Source organism: Salvia miltiorrhiza, chromosome 4 (genome assembly GCF_028751815.1).
Source record: "Salvia miltiorrhiza cultivar Shanhuang (shh) chromosome 4, IMPLAD_Smil_shh, whole genome shotgun sequence".
Taxonomy (NCBI): domain Eukaryota; kingdom Viridiplantae; phylum Streptophyta; class Magnoliopsida; order Lamiales; family Lamiaceae; genus Salvia; species Salvia miltiorrhiza.
The window spans coordinates 26,771,724-26,790,947 of NC_080390.1; the positions used below are offsets into that span (position 1 = coordinate 26,771,724).

A 19,224-nucleotide genomic window follows, 5' to 3' on the forward strand; every position below is an offset into this window, starting at 1 on the left:
TAATATGTAATTCTTCAATTCTTTAATAAATAAACAAATAAATACATTATACATAAATAAAAAAACACCTGATTAACTGATTTTTTTTATTGTTTTTAAGGAGGATCGATAATAGTTCCTTATTTCTCCTCAGTAATGACCGGAATCTTCAACCTAATAGTCGGAGAAAAAACGTCTTACCAATTGAGTTAGTCGCATCACATGTACAAGAGACTGTAATTCGCTCAACCAACTGCTGTGGCAATCTTTGCCAGGCCGTACATCATTCATGCTGGAACTTCAAGCCACAACATCTTCGACCTACCACTAGAAAAAGGCATGCGAGGAACTTAAACTCGCAGTCGAAAAACTGGCCTATCAGATGTATCTGCTTCATGGACTTTAAACCTGGTAAGAGTTGGATCTTCTCAAGTCAATTCAATTTGCATCCTAATTCTTTGGCGCAGATGGATTGGGGTCTTCTGCGTAAACTTGCACACGAAGAGGTTCACTGCTCATGGACTTAATCGGGGTGATCACCGCTGGTTGCTGCCACTGTTTCGCATCTGATGGGATCCACATCTCTGCATCTTTGCTGGTGCTAGCTTGAGGCAGAGCGCGGAAATAAGCCATGATTTCCCACCTGCAATCTGCTAACCAAACAAGCACAATAACTCATTGATGCATCCAAATCCAGTGGGCAAAATTCATCAAAAGCATCGGTGAAGAACAATGTACATCACCAACTTCTTAAATGAGACAAAATGCCAATTTCTGATTGTGCATATATCTATTCCAGGATACATGACGAGGTTGCAGAATTAACAATTTGGGGGAGGGTACCACAAGTTCTCATGAAATTTCTCCAAGTTGTGTCGGTACCTTCTCATTGGTCATCTTTACACTCTATTCAAGTAAAACTGTAAGGGGACGTTTACTTTGTAGGATTAGCCTTGATAGATAAAAGTAGTAAGGTTAATCCCTTGTTTACTTTGATGGATCGAAACTTCCCTTTAGTGCAGAATACATTAGGTTTCTGTTTCGTGGCGATGAGTCATCGTTTTCGATGTAACACAACTCCGGCATGATTGTGGCATTTCCAATGCCGAAAAATTTTAAACCAATCATAATTAAATGATTTCTCAAAGTTCACCATATATATATATAAAAAAAAGTCTAAATTAAGGATGTAAATTAACATTCGTTGAAAGTTTAGACTATAAACTATAATTAACCTAAGAATATCACACTCTCATTGGGGAAAAAACAAGAAATCACACATTCACACTATAGCCGGAAAGCAATCCAAGAAAAATACTACACAAAAGTTCATACTTACTTGGCGGCAGAATCTTGGTTAGAGGCTCAGAAAGCGGCAGCTTAATCAAGAATGACCTAAGAGAGAACTCCAGGTCAGCTTGCTGCACCTTTGAACTATATGACTGATTCACATTAAGCTTGAAAACAAATCTCTCAATCGGCAAACCACCATCATCCAGGAAAACCACAGCTACTCTATCAATCAAATCCTAGTTCATACACAGAATGAATTCTTTTATTATACATATCTTCATATATTAGAAAGATTAATCATAATTTGTATCCTCAACTTTCAGCATTTTCAAAAAATGTTTCCAATCTACTTTTTCACTTCAAAAGCCCCAACTCTGGAAAACCCTTACAGAATCATGATAAGTCACCTCGCCGGATTATGCATTCAGTCACACAGCACAAGCCTTACCTTCTGAAATAACTCCACCTCCATTAAACTTTAACCTACCTGAGAATTCGACGACATGACGCACCACTCTGTTTGTTGGATTCGGTAAGGCGAGACATAAATCAAACTTTTTCCAAAAGTGAGAGGTTTTGAAGTGAAAACTTGAGTTGAAGGCATATTTTGGAAAATGCTGAAAATTGAGAACACAAATTATGATTTTTTCACTATTTTCCCACTCTTTTCACATATTCTATATGGTGTATAATTGTTTCTGGTTGGGATGAAAAAAAATGGAGCTACCCTTTTTCCTCATTTTTACTCCAATTAATGATAATATTATCATGAGGTAATGCTGTGAATATTTTCACACGTTTCCTCTCTAGAGAACATACGATAAAACAAGTAGTGATAAAAATTTCTAACCTTTTCTCATCTCTCATTTTCTTAATGATAATTGATAAATTTACAACAAAAAAGAAAGCACCCTTAAAAGAAAATGTCCAAAACGATGAGTAAATCGATTAAATGAAGCAACCTAAGCAGCAATTTGATAATTTGAACAAAAACACAAACCTTGGTGAGGAAAGCAAGGAGGCCATTAACAGCAACATGAATGTATTCATATAGCTGAGGGTGCCTGGCTTTGTGGACTACTAAATTCATGTATCGCCGCCGCTCAAAAGCCCCTAAGTTTTATTTACAATTATTTTAACACACGACATCAAAATCTGTCCAATTCTAAGAAGGTGCAAAATTAACAGAATTGGATCTTTGCTACAGATTTTTTGTTTTTACCATTTGGGTAGACTCCTTTGAGGAAAACGACTGAAGTAATAGCAACCTCAAGGAATTCTACAAGAATCCGCGCGATTTCGCCTGCAATTCATCAGTTTTTTTTTTATCTGCGGACTACAAAATACATAGAGACATGGGAAGAAATAGTGCAGTGCTGAATCAAATTTCAGTGGGCGAGTGAAATAGAAACAAGAACTCGAAAACTCTGTCATCGCAACATATTAAATTGAAGGAAAAGCAAACCTTGAGGAGTTTGGTTGTCTTTGCGCTCCATATCGAATGCTCATTTTGGGGAGACAGAAGCCCGTCGCTGGACGTTGAAGTGTACGTATTTGTGTTCAGGTCTGATTAAAATATTATAATTAAAGATAGAACTTTTTAAAAGTCAACAGCCCGTCTAGCTCAGTTGGTAGAGCGCAAGGCTCTTAACCTTGTGGTCGTGGGTTCGAGCCCCACGGTGGGCGTTTTAATCTTCAAATTTTTTATTATTTGTAATAATAATAATAATGAAGAATTTTAGACGTTTAATCTTCAAATTTTTTATTATTTGTAATAATAATAATAATGAAGAATTTAGATAAAGAATAATAGAGTTTTTTATTATTTGTAATAATAATAATAATGAAGAATTTTAGACGTTTAATCTTCAAATTTTTTATTATTTGTAATAATAATAATAATGAAGAATTTAGATAAAGAATAATAGAGGATATGATGTTTCTTTATAATAATCTCAATCGAGCGAAGAATTCATATAAATCACCTCATTTTTTTTTCACTAAAACAAATTAAAAATCTATATTTAATTGGCGGAATGATTGAGACTAATACAATTGGAATTGCTCCAAGAGAGATGATTTTTGGAACCCAATTAAATGATGATACTCACAGGTTAAATTTGTTCTTTCAAACTACCAACGAGATGATTCTCGTAACCCAATTATAATACTTGAAGCTAATAATGCATAAAAGTTTGTCAAGATTTTTTCAAATTCCATACAAAATGATGTTTACAAATTAGTTATGATATTAGAAGCTCCAAATCATATAATCTCACAAGTCAAATTTGATTTTTAAACCTGCAGATAGTGATGTTAAAAAAATTGACGCATAAAAATTCATTTTTTGTATTTAAAGGTCTAGACGAGATGATACTCAAAAGTTTGGAGTTCAAACATTAGATGTTGTCTTCCGGGCTTTTGATGATTATATGATCTTACAGGGTGGTTCAGACGAGATGATGCTCAGATGAAATAAAATCTTCAATATTGAACTTTTTCCAAAATATTATTAAATAAAAATTTATATAAAAAGAATATGTATTATTCTAACAAAAAAATTAATATTTAATTGAGGAATATGATTCAAATTAATATAATTTCAACTATATTAACTTAAATTAAATAAATTTAAAAATAATTTATATATAAATAATTGTTTTATACAAAAAAAAATACTCTCCCGTCCCCCAAAATTATGCATGAAAGTTTGTAGTAATGATAATGAAGAAAGGGTCCCATAATGAGGATATTGTTAAATAGATTATGAGTAAATAGTGTAAGTTAAAATAATAAATTTGTAAGAATTATATATATGATAGATTATGAGTAAATAGTGTAAGTTAAAATAATACTCCCTCCGTCTCACAAAAACATGAACGTTTTTCTATTTTGGGGTGTCTCACAAAAACATGAATCTTTCCATTTTAGTACATCATGGCCCACCACTACTTTTCCTTAATTAATTCATTACTCTCACAACATCTTTTAAAGTGGGACCCATTTTCCACTTACTTAGCTCTCAACTAACATTTCTTAAAATCCGTGCATTTCTCTTTGTTCATGTTTTTATGAGACGGAGGGAGTAAAATTGTTAGAATTATATATATGAAGTAGTGTCTAAAAATAGGGTATACATAATTTTGAAAAATAAAGGAAGTATTATATAATTTAAATAATAATTTAAAATACTTTCCCGTCGAATTACACGCCGGTGCTAGTTAAAATGAAAAGATTACTAATAAAAATTCGCCAAATTGCTATAGCTAATGAGTATTTAATTTAAAAAATAAACGCCCACCGTGGGGCTCGAACCCACGACCACAAGGTTAAGAGCCTTGCGCTCTACCAACTGAGCTAGACGGGCAATGATGGCAGGTTTTTAACTTAAGTTTATATATAATTACTAGAAAATATTTATTCTAAGTATTGACCACGCGCCGTAAGTCTTGATAGAGCGCAGGGTTCATAAATTACTACAACATTCTTGTTTTTTTGAGTTGTATTCTTGATTTGCAGAATTACAGTGTAGAAACATGTGAATTGTTGCTGAATTCTTAATTTACAGTAGTTTCGTTGAATGGTGGTTGTTGAGTTGTATTCTTGTTGCTGAATTCTTGATTTGCAGTATTCTTGTTGTTGATTAAGGAAAATAAGGGAACACTTAAAACATTAATTATTGGTGGACCACACTATTTAACTACCAAATAGTGACTTTCTTAATCTCCGTACCGAAAAGAACAAGACTTATTGGCCTGCGACGGAGGGAGAATTATTTAGTCATTCGTAAAACATACTAACACTCTATCAATATTTTATTTATAAAGCCGTAAACATATCTTTTTATGTATAAAAATAGAATAGATGGTGAATAAAATAAAGTCAATATATCCAAAAACAAATCAATGCATACTAGGTAATAATTAATCAGTCAAACTTAGTATAATTAGTTTAATCTATATAAGGAAATAATCTTTACTATTAACGAGATAGATGTATTTTAAAATTTTAAATATAAAAATTATTTCCATTAAATTCGTTTAATGCTAAAAACGTTAAAATGTGTAGTATGAATAGATTTGTGCTGTAATAAATAGATTATTTCTAAATTTACAGTGTATAAAAGGAATAGAAATTACAAAATCTTGACACATTCTAAAAATATAGAAGGAACAAATTAGAAATCAAATTATAAAAGAGAAAAACCAATTTTAAAAAATCAGCTTGATTCAATTTTCTGAAAGTAGTTTAAAAAAAATTAAAGATTATGAAAGTAATTGTACAGATCTTTATGTATGAAAATTAGATCTCTCGTATCTAAGCTATATCACCTTAATGAAATTGAAATATTTGGTAAATCTAAAGCTTGCCAAATCACAGACAAGTATTTTCAATCATCATAAATAAAATACTTTTTCCAACAAATTAATAAATCAATGCATACTTAAAATTTGAAATATGATTGCATAAATACAAAAAACACCAGTCAGCTGCATTGTTATAAATAGACCAACATATATTTAAAATTAATTAAAACACACAACTTTCAAGTGCAAAAAGAAATTGATAAAAGTATTTACAACGATACAAATATATTTGTTATAAGGTGAACATGATGAAGGTTGTGTTAGTTGGGCTGTGCATGGTGATTATGGTGGTGGCGCAAGTTCATGAAACGACAGCTGTGACCTGTAATCCAAATGAGTTGAAATCGTGTGCACCGGCGTTAAGCACCGGAGAAAAGCCATCAGCTGAGTGTTGTAGTAAGCTGAAGGAGCAAGAGCCGTGCTTCTGCAAATACATTGCAGACCCTTCCTTGGGACCCTACATCAAAAACCCCAACGCCAAGAAACTTCTAAACAACTGCGGCATCCCGCTACCTGTATGCCCTAATTGATTATCACTCATCTTCTAATAAATTCATGTTATACTTTTCTTTTCAATAATGTAGAATATTAATAAAAGTTTCGAGAATAAAATAGATACTATATATATACTATATATGTATATATCATTTTATGGAGATGTTTGTGTCTGTGTGTGTGCGTGTGTATGTGTATGTGTGTGTGTGTGTGTGTGTGAGAGAGAGAGAGAGAGAGAGAGAGGGGATGGTTAAGGGATGAGAGGGCGCCGACGGCGACGCTACCGTCGCCGAAGAAGGAAGAAGGGGGAGGGGTTGTGCGTGTGTGTGTGCGGCGCAGTGGGTGTGTGCGTGTGTTTATGTGTGTGTGTGTGTCAGAGAGAGAGAGAGAGAGAGAGAGAGAGAGAGAGAGGTGTGTGTATGTGTGATTTGGCAATTCAGGCAGCCACGTTGGCAATCCGACTGTCACCTCAAATTAATTTGGGCGAAATTATAAATGGTGGGACAATTATGAACAAATTATAAATTAATGTATTTTCTGGTAAAAAAAAAGTGATGATATAAACCATAAAATTGACAAACTTGATGTATTTTATGTCTATAACCCCCTTTTTTTTTAAAATTCTTTTAATTTTTTAATCTAATTTTTAATTATTGTAATATTTATAATTTTAAAATCTTATATTTTATTTTTATTGCAATGTTTGAATTTTAATTTTAATGAAAATTTGGAATTTTAAAATAAAAGTGTAGAATTGAGGATTTTGTGGAAATGAAGATTTAAGCATCAACCAAAGACACAAAGGGTTGTAGAGTATTGGTGCTTAAGTGGGGACCACCATTTAAGCACCAACCCAAGGTAGGGCTGAGCAACGAACCGACCGAACCGAAAAAACCGACCGAACCGATCATTTTCGGTTCGGTTCGGTTTTAGAATTTATGGTTGTCGGTTCGGTTCGGTTTTTAAGTATAAAAACCGATGGGTATCGGTTCGGTTGTCGGTTTTTTAGTTTTGGTTCGGTTATGAACCGAACCGAACCGATACTTAACATATATATATAAAAAACCCTAGAAATTATTCATTTCCCACCCCAAACCCAAACATGCGCCTGGGCGCCGCGCCTCCCCTCCCCTCCCTTTCAAATGGAAACCCTAGAATCTAGTCTCCTCCCTCCCAGCCGCGCCTCCATTCTCCACACTGCACAGCCGAGGCTTCTCTGACCGGCGACCTCCCCCACCGCCTCCATTCTCCGCGTCGCTACTCCTCCACGGCGAGCACGAGCAGACCAGCACGGACCACCGCTGGAGCTTGAAGCAGACGCTGCAGACCTTCCCCCGCCTCACGAGCAGACTGCAGAGTGCAGACACGCCGGCAGCCGCCTCTGCTGGAGCTTGACGCCGCTAGAGCAGACTGCAGACACGCCGGCAGCCGCCTCCGCTGGATCTTGAATTGGAATTGGAATTGATGTTGTTTTCTTGTTTAGTAAACAAGTAATTGGTAGATTTATTGTTTTTAGATTTACTTGTTTACTTGAATTGGAATTGGAATTGGAATTGGAATTTTTACACATGTTTTCGAAGATTACAGGCTGTTTTTTTACAGAAATTGGTAGATTTATTGTTTTTTTGAAAAAAAAAAAAATTGTCGGTCGGTTCGGTAACCGACCGAAACCGATCGGTTTTGGCCGGTTCGGTTCTGATCGGTTTTTAAGGCAATGTCGGTTCGGTTCGGTCTGCCAACTTTCAAGGTCGGTTCGGTTTCGGTTTCTTCCAAATGGGTCGGTTCGGTTCGGTTTTGAACCGATGCTCAGCCCTAACCCAAGGCACAAGGCCTGTGGATGCTCTAATGAAATTTAAAGTTTCTTAGGTCTACCAGGATACTATTGGAGTTTCATTGAGAAATTCTCCAAGATAGAGAAACCAATGACACAGTTGCTTCAGATGAATTATTAAAATATTAATTAATAACTATGAATAAATCATATTATTAAAATCAAATTTATTTAGAAAGATCATATACTACTAAATTATATCATAAAATTATTAAAACATTAATTACTAAAAAAAATTGAATTGTAATACGTTTAGTGTTTACTGTGTTAAATAGTTATATTATATAATACTACATTTTATAGTGTGTTAAATAATCTCTCTTTTGCGAAATTATAATATTAATTTCCTTATGATCTAATTATGTTATTATTTTAATGTACTATTTTTTGGTCCCACGAAGAGTATATAATACCGGGGGGGGGGGGGGGGGGGGGGGGGGGCGTCGAGAAATCAATGTTTAAATTAGCTTTTCGAATTGTATTCGTTGTTGCTATGTAATCCATAATTAAGGAAGAATAAGACATCGGACAAAGAACACAAAGAATGAACTTCTGGCAAGCTCAACCGCGTGTGGCAGGCACCGCCCGTCCCCGTGCCTTCGGCGCGCTCAGGCACTCTGCCCAACAGCAAGCCATGCCACATTCAACCTAATCATAAATCCTAAAAAATTAGATACAATAAAAGGAGGTGACTTCAAAAAAATTGGAATGCTGTTTTTCCTTAAGGATGAACCACATGATTTTTTTTTAATAATATGATAAATTCGGATGCCATGCCACGTTGAACCTAATCAAGTAATCATAAATCCTAGAAAAGTTATTATTATTATTATTATTATTATTATTATTATTATTATTATTATTATTATTATTATTATTATTATTATTATTATTATTTACTTTAGTTTTAAAATTTTCCAGTGGCGTGTTAAATTTTGATATATGGTTGAAATAACGAGTGGATTTTGATAATACCCAGAAAATTATAGTAAAATTAAAAACTACCCACAAATTTTAAAACTTAAAAAAAATACCCACAATCACGAATTTACCCTTAACTTAAAAAATTAAAAATATACCCACTCACAATTCACACACACTGAAGGTGCCAATTTACAACAACACATAAGTTACTCCCCAATCTGTAAAAATTCAAATAATTACTCTCTCTCTCTCTCTCCCTCTCTCTTTTTTCGTACCAAATTCAATTCTCTCAACCACTTCTTCTTTCTTTTACCGCGTCAATCTGCTTTCTCTCACCGCCTCACCACCGAAAAAATGAAGCATCGTCGCTGAAGAAGAAAGCGCCATTGTACGGTCGGAGTAGTAGAATCATCGCGCCGCATAAGAAACCGCCATGGAAGAAGAAACCGCCGCCGTTCAACAAGATGCAACAGAGTCAAATCTTCAAGTTGTGATCCACAGTGGAGAGACAACAAAAAATACTCCAGAGGAAGAACAAGCAATTAATCCGAAGAAAAAAACAAAAGACAAGGTATGCTTAGATTTAAGTTTAGATTTAAACAAATTTTCTGAAAATTTTCGAAATATATTGTTGAAATACATCTTGAATAAGAATTTCTTCAATATTAGGGCTCAGATTTACTTTATTTGACAGATAAATGATAGATATGTTGTTAAATTTTGATGTAGATGTTAAAAAAGTTAGGGTTAATTGTATCAAAATACCTGACCTTTTCCCAAAATTTGGTTTTTTGACAAAATTTTTAATTGTAGCAAAAATTTTAGCTACGTTTCAATTTATTGCAATGTCCGTCCCGCGTATATTTCCGGCCAAATCCATTCATTTCCGGCCAATTTATTTTAGCTACATTTCAATTTATTGCAATGGATTTGAGACAACAATGTTTCATTACCCGGCACGACATGCCACCTAAGCTTTACGGAGGTCCACCTCAGCATGGATTTGGCCGAAAATATACGCGGGACGGACATTGCAATAAATTGAAACGTAGCTAAAATTTTTGCTACAATTAAAAAGTTTGTTAAAAAACCAAATTTTGGGAAAAGGTTAGGTATTTTGATGCAATTAACCCAAAAAGTTATTGCATGTTCGAATAGGATGATTATGTAAAATGTATGATGATTTTCTAAGAGATTCATACTTTGTGTGTTTTAGATCTTGTGAAATACAGAAAAGAATTTATTGTTGTTGATACTAGAAAATAATTGTTAAGTCAAAGCGTAGATATCTTGTAAAACACTTGATTAATTTTTCAGATTTGTGTGTTTTAGATGTTCTAAAATAATGTTTATCAGATATAATGTTTGAATTTTTGGAATGAACTATTGTTCTAGAATTCACAACCAATCATAGGGTTTGTTAATACATAGGGTTTGGTTGTGAATTCAAGTTTGAAAGATAGAATTCACAACCAGATTTAGACGAATAGATAGGGCTTGGTTGTGAATTAAAATTTTAAAACTTTATTTCACAACCAATAGCTTAGGTTGGTTCTGACTGCAATTCACAACCAAAAATAAACAAATAGTGTTTTTTGTAAATAAAGAATCTAATTGAATAACCAACATTTCTGTTGGTTGTGAATTCAAGATTTAAAGCTTGAATTCACAACCAACATAAATGTTGGTTGTGAAATATAACTTTAGAGTTGTTGGGAACTTAATGAAATATCCTAATCCTAGTTTTGATGATACCAAAATCTATAGGTTTGAATTGTAATACACTAGAACTGTTCGAACTCAAGTGTTAGAGTTCTTTTCTAGTTTAGTTGTTGTTCTAAAGACTGAAGACTGAAGAACGAAGGACTGAAGACTGAAGATGCCGACTGAAGTATCAGTCGAAGGATCAGTTTCGACTGATTACTTAATGCGCGCCACGTGGATTCAGCGGACTGATACTAAAGTCAAGTATCAGTTAAACATTCTTCCTCGGACTGAACCCCCAACGTTCGAAGGAAGCCACACACTTCAGAAGTACAACCATATTAAATGCAGAGATCTCAGGATCGTCCTTTCTCTGCAGAGACTATTCCTTTTCGGTGATTACCTTTTCAGAGATGTCGCATCTCATGCTCTTCAAAGTAGCCATTCTCACCAAACAAGGAACCTCGAAGATTGAAGCCTCAGCCCAAGTTCAAATTACTCTCTAACGGAAGAAATCTTGAAGACCATCTCCGCCAACGGATCTATTCAAGAAGTCTCCAATAAATAGCGCTCGAGGATCACTTCAATCTTCACCGATTCAACAACATAAGCTGAAACGCTGCCAAATTTGTAACTCAGCTAAACCAAGCCTCCCCAAAGTTTGAATCGAAGAAGAGAATCACAAAGCCAAAAATCAGTCACTGCTGATTACATACATTCTCTTAGACCTTAAGCATATATATTATATATCCAAAGCCTAGGTAAAACTGACTGCAAAGAACTTGTTCTTTGTGGTTTAGTTGGCAAGTTTTCAAACCTCTCTTCAACCAACTGAATTGAGTGTTTGTGTCGAAAAGGAGTTCAGACCTGTGTTATGTCTCTGTGAGGTCTTAGTGCCCAATGTGCACTAGGAGTGAGAAATCCAACAAGGTGTGTTGGTACTGAAGATAGGATCTTCAGTCGTTTTAGTTTGTGTGCACCCGCAAGCACACGTTCAGGTTTGCTGTGCACCCGTAAGCACGAGCATCGGTTTACAATGCACCCGTAAGCACTTGCCCAGTGAAGTTGTTGGTCTGATCAACCGACCATGGATGTAGGAAGTGTTTTTCGAACCACGTAAAAATCTCTGTGTTATTTACAGCTTTCAGTATTTACATTCTTGATTGCGCTCTTACCTTCTTAAACTGAAAACTGATTAATTGCAAAGAGAAACCTATCGACTGACAATGTGTTTACAGGCTATTACGAAACAAAATTTTTTCGATGCGTGTGTTATCAGTTTAACTGATTTATCTTCTGATAGTCAGTAAGATTCATAACATATCTCTATTTATCATACTCGACTGAAGCCTTACGTATATCAGTTAAACTCTTTGACTTGACTGATAACTCCTTACTGAAGAGTATTCAGTATCAGTCGTCAACCCTGTTTTGGTTAAAACTCTTTTCAGTAAACAGGTTGAGTCAATTTGTGTTTGAAGTTTCGTTTTAACTCGGATAAAAATAGCCTATAGGTGTATTCCCCCCCTCCTCCCGTACACCTATTCGAGACCCTCCGGACCTAACAATTGGTATCAGAGCAGGTTGTTCGCAAGAACAATTTTGCTTTGATTAGGTTTTACAGAACTTGATCTTTTTCCTCAAAGGTCTCGAAAACCTTTCATTTTCAAAAAGTGCTTACTGCTTCTCTGTTGTTTTCTGTTTTCTCTTTTCAATGGAGACTGACCACAGCAGTATCATCACTACCTATGTTTAGTATTGAAAAATACGAAATATGGAAGTTTCGACTTGAAAGCTTCCTCACCGCCCAACATTGCCGTATGTGGGAAGTCATCACCAAATGACCCATCATCATCACCGAGGTGATCAAAAGGGTTCCTCTAGACACATCTAGAGATCCTTTTGACGAAGTCTAGATCAAGTCAAAGGCTGACTTCACCACAGAAGAAAGGAAGTAAGATGAACTCGACAACCTCGCCAAAAGCATTATCTCCGGCATAGTTCCAGACAAGCACGTTACCAAGATCAACTAGTGTAGAACTGCAAAGGAGATGTGGGACATTCTTGAAGAAATGTGCATCGGGTCCGAGGAAATAAAGGAGAACAAGTTATCGATAGCTTGTCAAAAATTTAACTCCTTTCTCATGCTAAAAAATGAATCTGCCGACGAGATGGAACTCAGATTCAACCAGATCCTGAACGAAGTTCAATCCATCTCGAAGGACAAGTACACTCAACGAGAAATCAACCTAAAGATTCTACGAGTACTTCCGCGAAGAGATTGACAGATGTACGTAGTTGCTCATCAGAACAAGTCGGGATTCAACCAGCTCCCAACGAACAAGCTTTTCTCTGATCTCGTGGCGAATGAGTTAGACATCCAGAGAAATCTTGAAACAAAGAAAGATGGAGGATCAGATGAAGATGCTCCATCAACCTCAAAATGAGCAGTGCTGAAAGTTTCAGCAAAAGAAAACAAGAAGCAGTCAAAGGAACCGACAGAACTCAAACCAGAAGACTTCTTTAGTCAATATGCTCTATTGACTGAAAGATTCAACAAGATGGAATCTAAGTTCCGCAAGTACAAGAAGTTCCACAAGCAGCACTACAAAGGAAAAGAAAGAGAAAGCAAGTCCAGATATTCCACTGACAGAAGCGGAGAAAGAAAGTCGACCGCTATTGATCTAAGATATGTGGAATGCTATGGATGCAAGAAGAAATGGCACTATCGATCTGAATGTCCTGAAGTGTCGCAGTCTGAGCGCAAGGAGATGAAAGCCAGGAGAGATCGCAAATATGCGAAGAAGAAAGCGATGGTTGCTGACGATGCAGAATCTTCCGAATATGCATCAGAATCATCCGCCTTCAACTCCACCAGCTCAGATGATGAGAGCCAAGCCCTCATGGCCAACGACATCGAAAGCGTGGCCGACAACAGCTACGACAACGAAATGAATGGGCCAGAGGTAAATTCTTACTCAAAAACTCCTTATATTGATAACTCCTTGGTGTTTACAGGAGACCACTCAGAATTTGGAGATAGCTCAGTCGATGAAACTGAAGAGTACGATCAACTCATGACTGATCACTGTCAGTTAAGGAAAATGTTCGAAGATCTTCTCACGCAGAATCGGAAAATGGAAAAGAAGATCAATGAAGAACGAATCAAGAATCAGACGATCATCTACTTTCCAGATGAAACCTGTCTTGATGGACTGATCATGGAGAACAGTCGACTGGAAGAAAAGCTCAGAATTTCTACATCAGAATGTGACAGAGCTTCTCATGAAATCAAGAGGCTCAATCACAAATTGGAGGAAACAGTCAAAGATTGTATGATGAAATCTCCCATGATGACTAATTTTCCTTCAAAAGCTCTTGTGGAAAGCATCGGAGGAAAGATGGCTCCTGCTGATAAAGGAAAGAATATCATGATCAAGGAAGCAACTGACACTTATGAAGACAACACTTCAGAAGAGTCTAAGGATCATGATATGGAAGAAATTCGGAAGCAAAAGCTGATGGAAAGAAGAAATGTTCCACCTCCTCAAAGCTACAGACGAGCCAATGAGGCCCCCAACCAGTTCAGCCTACTGAGAAGACTGGAGAGCATATGTCAGTCAAAGTATGGGGAAGGAACATCGGGACTGAAACAGAGTCTTCCTCACCAGTCCAGGGGGAAGAACAACAGAAGCAATCAGAAACTGAAATCAGTTCAGTTCCGAAGAGAACAACAACCATGGAGACAAAGCTATGATAAGTCCAGACGAGCCAAAGTTCATCCACAACAGTGTGCAACTGGACATCATAAGACTCATGTTCCACAACATCAGTCAAGTCTCCATCAGTCAAGGATGACTTACGTATCTCAAAGGAGATACTCAAAGGAGCATATGAGACCTCAATACTGCACCAGACAAAGATTCTACAAACGCGAGGCTCCTAAAAGGAAAGCTCAACAGAAGAAAGCTCATGTGCCAACTGAAGCACCAACCACTTCAGTCAAACAACCAGCCAAGCGCAAAAGACCAGCACCAAGACCAGTTCTGAAGCAGATTTAGGTTCCAAAAGGAACACGAGCTAACAATGAAGGACCCAAACCTTGATTGGGTACCTATATTAACTCTTCCTTGCAGGGCAAAAATAGGAAACACAAAAAAGAAGGAAGAAGTTTAAAGCCTCGATCAAAACATGGTACCTGGATAGCGGCTGCTCGAAGCACATGACGGGCTACAAAGAATATCTCACTCAATTTGTTGAGAAAGCTGGATCAAAAGTTGCATTCGGAGACAACTCAATCGGCGAAACACAAGGCTATGGTGTACTCGACATGGGTAACGCCAGTATCAGTAATGTTAGCTATGTTTCCGGACTAAAACATAATTTGTTACATGTGAGTCAATTTCGTGACAGTGGATTCACAGTGAAGATCAAGAAAGATGAATTCATATTTACTGTTAGAAACAGTCAGAAAAAGGTGGTTCTGAGAGGGATCAGACAAGGAAGTCTCTACGTTGTCTCATGGGAAGATAGCCCTCCAGAAACCTGTCTCATCAGTAAAAGTAGCTCAGAACTCAACTGGCTGTGGCACAGAAGACTCAACCACCTCAACTTCAAAACGATCAGCAAACTTGCTAAGCATCAACTGGTAGAGGGCTTACCCTCTATTGTGTTCCAGAAGAAGCAAGAATGTGAAGCATGTCAAAGAGGAAAGCAAACCAGGACGTCATTCAAGTTAAAAATAGGACACTCCTCTAGAAGAATTCTCTAACTACTTCACATGGATCTGTTTGGCCCAATCTTTCCCAGAAGTTACAGCAGTAGGAAATATACCATAGTTGTCGTGGATGACTTTTCTCGATATACTTGGGTCATATTTCTCTACAACAAGAGAGAGACACTGCTGGAACTGCCAAAGCTGCTGAGAAGACTAAGCGTTGAAAATGAAGTCAACATCATCAGCATCAGATCAGATCGAGGGACTAAATTCCTCAATGCTGTCATTCGTGACTACTGTGAAGAACGAGGAATCAGTTATCAAACTTCTGCAGCAAGAACTCCTCAGCAAAATGGAGTAGCAGAAAGAAGAAACAAGTCTTTGAAGGAAGTAGCAAGAACGATGCTAGCCGAATCAAAACTCCCTTTGAAGTTTTGGGCTGAAGCAGTCAACAACGCATGCTACACGCAAAATCGCTCCTTCCTCACTCAAAGACATGAGAAAACTCCATACGAACTATGGAAGAACAGGAAACCTTCTATCTCATACTTTCATGCTTTCGGTTCTCGGTGTTTCATTCACAACAATGATAAAAGAAAGTTAAACACATTTGATAGCAAGGCTGATCCAGGAATTTTTCTTGGATACTCTGGAACTGAACGATCCAGCAAAGCCTATCGAGTGTTTAACTCTCAAACTCTTTGTGTGGAAGAAACAACACATGTTATTTTGACGAGTCTACTGATGATTTCAGAAAACAAGAAACTGAAAAAAGTGCTGAGAACACTGAAGTTTCCAGAACTGAAATGAAAAACACCGAACATTCTACAGTCTTGGTGTGGGGACCAGGAAAATAAGAGGATACTGAAAAACTTCAGTATCAGAAGATCAGTTAAAGGTTTGAAGATCCGACTGGAGCTACTACATATGGCATCAGTCAAGGGGAAATTCCAACAGTCGAAGAACAAGTTGAACCTACTGAAGTAACACCAGTTCAACACTCCCCTGCTCGAGAAACTCTTGAAGGACTCAGAACCATTCTGACTGAAGAACCTCCACCCTCGCCATAAGATATCAAGAAGTATCGAAGATGGTTTGAACTCCACTCAAAGGAGAACATCATTGGAGAACCATCAGACGGTGTGAAGACTCGAAGATCGATGTGCAACCTCGTCTACGACATCAACCAGAACTGCATCAACGAAAATAAGAATTTCAACTGTTTCTTATAAACTACAGAGCCCAAGGACATTGAAGAAGCTCTGAAGACACTCAATGGGTCATATCAATGCAAGAAGAACTCAATGAATTCAACCGAAAATTCAGTTTGGGAACTTGTGGATCGACCAGACGATGCAAAAGTGATTGGTTTGAAATGGATTTTCAAAAACAAGAAAGACGATGAAGGTCACATGGTGAGAAACAAAGTAAGGCTTGTAGCCAAAGGGTACATTCAAGAAGAAGGAATCGACTACGATGAAACCTTTGCCCCTGTTGCAAGACTGGAAGTAGTCGGGCTCTTTTTAGCCTTTGCCGCTCACAAAGAATTCAAAATACACCAAATGGATGTGAATAGGGATGAGCAGAAACCGAACCGATAGTCAAAACCGAACCGAACCGAACCGTATTGGTGCGGTTCGGTGCCAATTCTATTGGTGGTCGGTTCGGTTCGGTTCCAAAATTCAAAAACCGAAAAAATTCGGTTCGGTTTCGGTTCTGAAGTTTTGGTTCGGTTTTGCACCGAACCGAACCGACTAATATTAATATTTTATTAAATATTTATATTTTATAATATATTTAATTTTAGTTTTAAGTTTTAACCTAAACTAAGAATCCCTAATACTTGTTTATGTTGCTATTTGTTAAACTTTGACATTAGAATTTGTGTTTTTGTGATGTTGGTATTATCATTGGGGATTTGACATTTGAAATTTGTGCATTTTTTACCATTTTTAATAGGTAATTTCGAAAAAAAGCAAAAAAAAAAAGCTGCACATTTCGGTTCGGTGAACCGAACCGAAACCGACGGTTTTACCGGTTCGGTTTCGGTTCGGTTCCGGGCCCCCTATTGGTGCGGTTCGGTTTCAATTTTCACCGTCGGTTCGGTTTTCGGTTTTGAATTTTTGGTTCGGTTTTGCACCGAACCGAACCGATGCTCACCCCTAGATGTGAAGTGCACATTTCTCAATGGAGTGCTCACCGATGAAGTCTATGTGGAACAACCTCCGGGTTTTGAGGTTGCTGGACCAGAAAAGGTGTACAAGCTGAAGAAAGCGCTCTATGGATTGAAACAAGCTCCAAGAGCATGGTATGATACTCTTTCTGAGTATCTTTTAGAACAAGGATTCAAGAAATGATCTATTGACAGAACCCTGTTCACTCTGAAAGAAGGAGAAGATCTCCTACTTGTTCAAATTTATGTCGATGACATAATCTTCGGATCCAAATCCGAACGGATGTGCAAGAAGTTTGCTGATATTATGACTAAGATGTTTCAGATGTCCATGATGGGAGAAATGAATTTCTTTCTTGGACTACAAGTCAAGCAGACCGGCGAAGGAATACTGATCAATCAGTCGAAGTATGCCAAGGAACTGATTGGCAAGTTCGGTATTCAGCACATGAAATCAATCAAGATTCCAATGAACACAAACTGGAAAGTAGATCCAGGATCGGAAGGAAAATATGTATCTTCAACCAAATACAGAGAAATCATTGGGTCATTACTGTATTTGACTGCCAGCAGACCAGATATCGCTTATGTAGTCGGGGTTTGTGCAAGATATCAGTCAGTTCCAAAGGAATCTCATTTGGATGCAGCAAAACGAATTTTGCGATATCTCAAAGGCACACCCAACTTAGGATTGTGGTATCCAGCTGACGACAACTTCAAGCTCTCCGGATATTCAGACTCTAATTTTGCAGGATGCAAAATTGATCGCAAATCAACTTCGAGAACTTGTCAATTCCTAGGCAACAAACTTATCTCGTGGTTTTCAAAGAAACAGACTTCAGTCACCACTTCCACAACTGAAGCTGAATATGTTGCTGCGGGAAGCTATTGTTCACAACTCCTATGGCTAGTCCAACAACTGAAGGACTATGGGATCGAAGAAAATGAAGTCCCAATCTATTGCGACAGCTCCAGTGCTATTGCAATCTCACAGAATCCAGTTCATCACACAAGAGTCAAGCATATTGAAATCCGACATCACTTCATTCGTGATCATGTGGAAAAGAAGAATGTCTCTATTGAATGGATTCCGACCGCAGTTCAGAGAGCAGACTTGCTGACCAAAGCTCTTCCTGAAGATATGTTCAACGATCTTTGTGGAAGGATCGACCTCATCAACCCTGAAGAATGATGTTGTGTTTGAAGAACTCAACTACAGTCACGATGATTGTTGCCCAGCCAACTGGTGCCCTTCAACTGCTGACGTGGTATTCAAAGACAATGAGTCTTCATCTAAAGGGGAACTTATCCTTATAAGTCAACCAGAAACAGTGGTATCGACTGACTACAATGTTTAGTCGATCAGTAAGTATCTTCAACTTACCCTGTGAAAATCAGTTAATTCAGTTATCAATTTTCGTTTCTCTTCAAAAATTATTTCTCTATCTGATCAGTTTCTTTCAAAATCTTTAACTGATTGTTGGAAAATGAAATATCCGTGAAGGACAAGTACTTTTAAGAGGATTTAAAAATTGCTTTGACTTGTCCTGAATCTTTACTCAAAATATTTCTAACCTTTTTGCCTCTGAAATGAAAATCTTGAAAATCTCATTGATTTGACAAAATGCAATGATTTTTTTACCTTTTGAAGCTTCTGTCCTCTGCAGTGAAGGCGGACGTGAAATTTTTCTTCAAAAAGAATTTTGGCACCTTTTTCGAAAAACTTTTTCATCTTCTTTCT

General features: G+C 37.0%; 1 protein-coding gene and 2 non-coding genes across 4 annotated transcripts; 1 reads left to right on the forward strand and 2 right to left on the reverse strand.

Moving 5' to 3' along the window:
- On the reverse strand, positions 1-2,873 carry LOC131020040 (DNA polymerase zeta processivity subunit). 2 transcript variants are annotated; one of them, XM_057948672.1, is made up of 5 exons: positions 2,738-2,873; positions 2,495-2,575; positions 2,273-2,385; positions 1,319-1,508; positions 1-629 (listed from the first exon to the last, which is right to left on the reverse strand). In XM_057948672.1, exons 1-5 carry the CDS (start codon positions 2,766-2,768, stop codon positions 430-432), a joined length of 615 nt encoding a protein of 204 aa, XP_057804655.1. In that variant the 5' UTR covers positions 2,769-2,873; the 3' UTR covers positions 1-429. The 2 variants fall into 2 exon arrangements, with proteins under 2 accessions (XP_057804655.1, XP_057804654.1); XM_057948671.1 differs by having other exon boundaries at positions 1-632.
- Positions 2,874-2,885: 12 nt separating this feature from the next.
- Positions 2,886-2,958, forward strand: TRNAK-CUU (transfer RNA lysine (anticodon CUU)). The gene has a single exon. It is a non-coding gene; the product is annotated as a tRNA-Lys (tRNA).
- Positions 2,959-4,566: 1,608 nt separating this feature from the next.
- Positions 4,567-4,639, reverse strand: TRNAK-CUU (transfer RNA lysine (anticodon CUU)). The gene has a single exon. It is a non-coding gene; the product is annotated as a tRNA-Lys (tRNA).
- Positions 4,640-19,224: the final 14,585 nt, after the last annotated feature.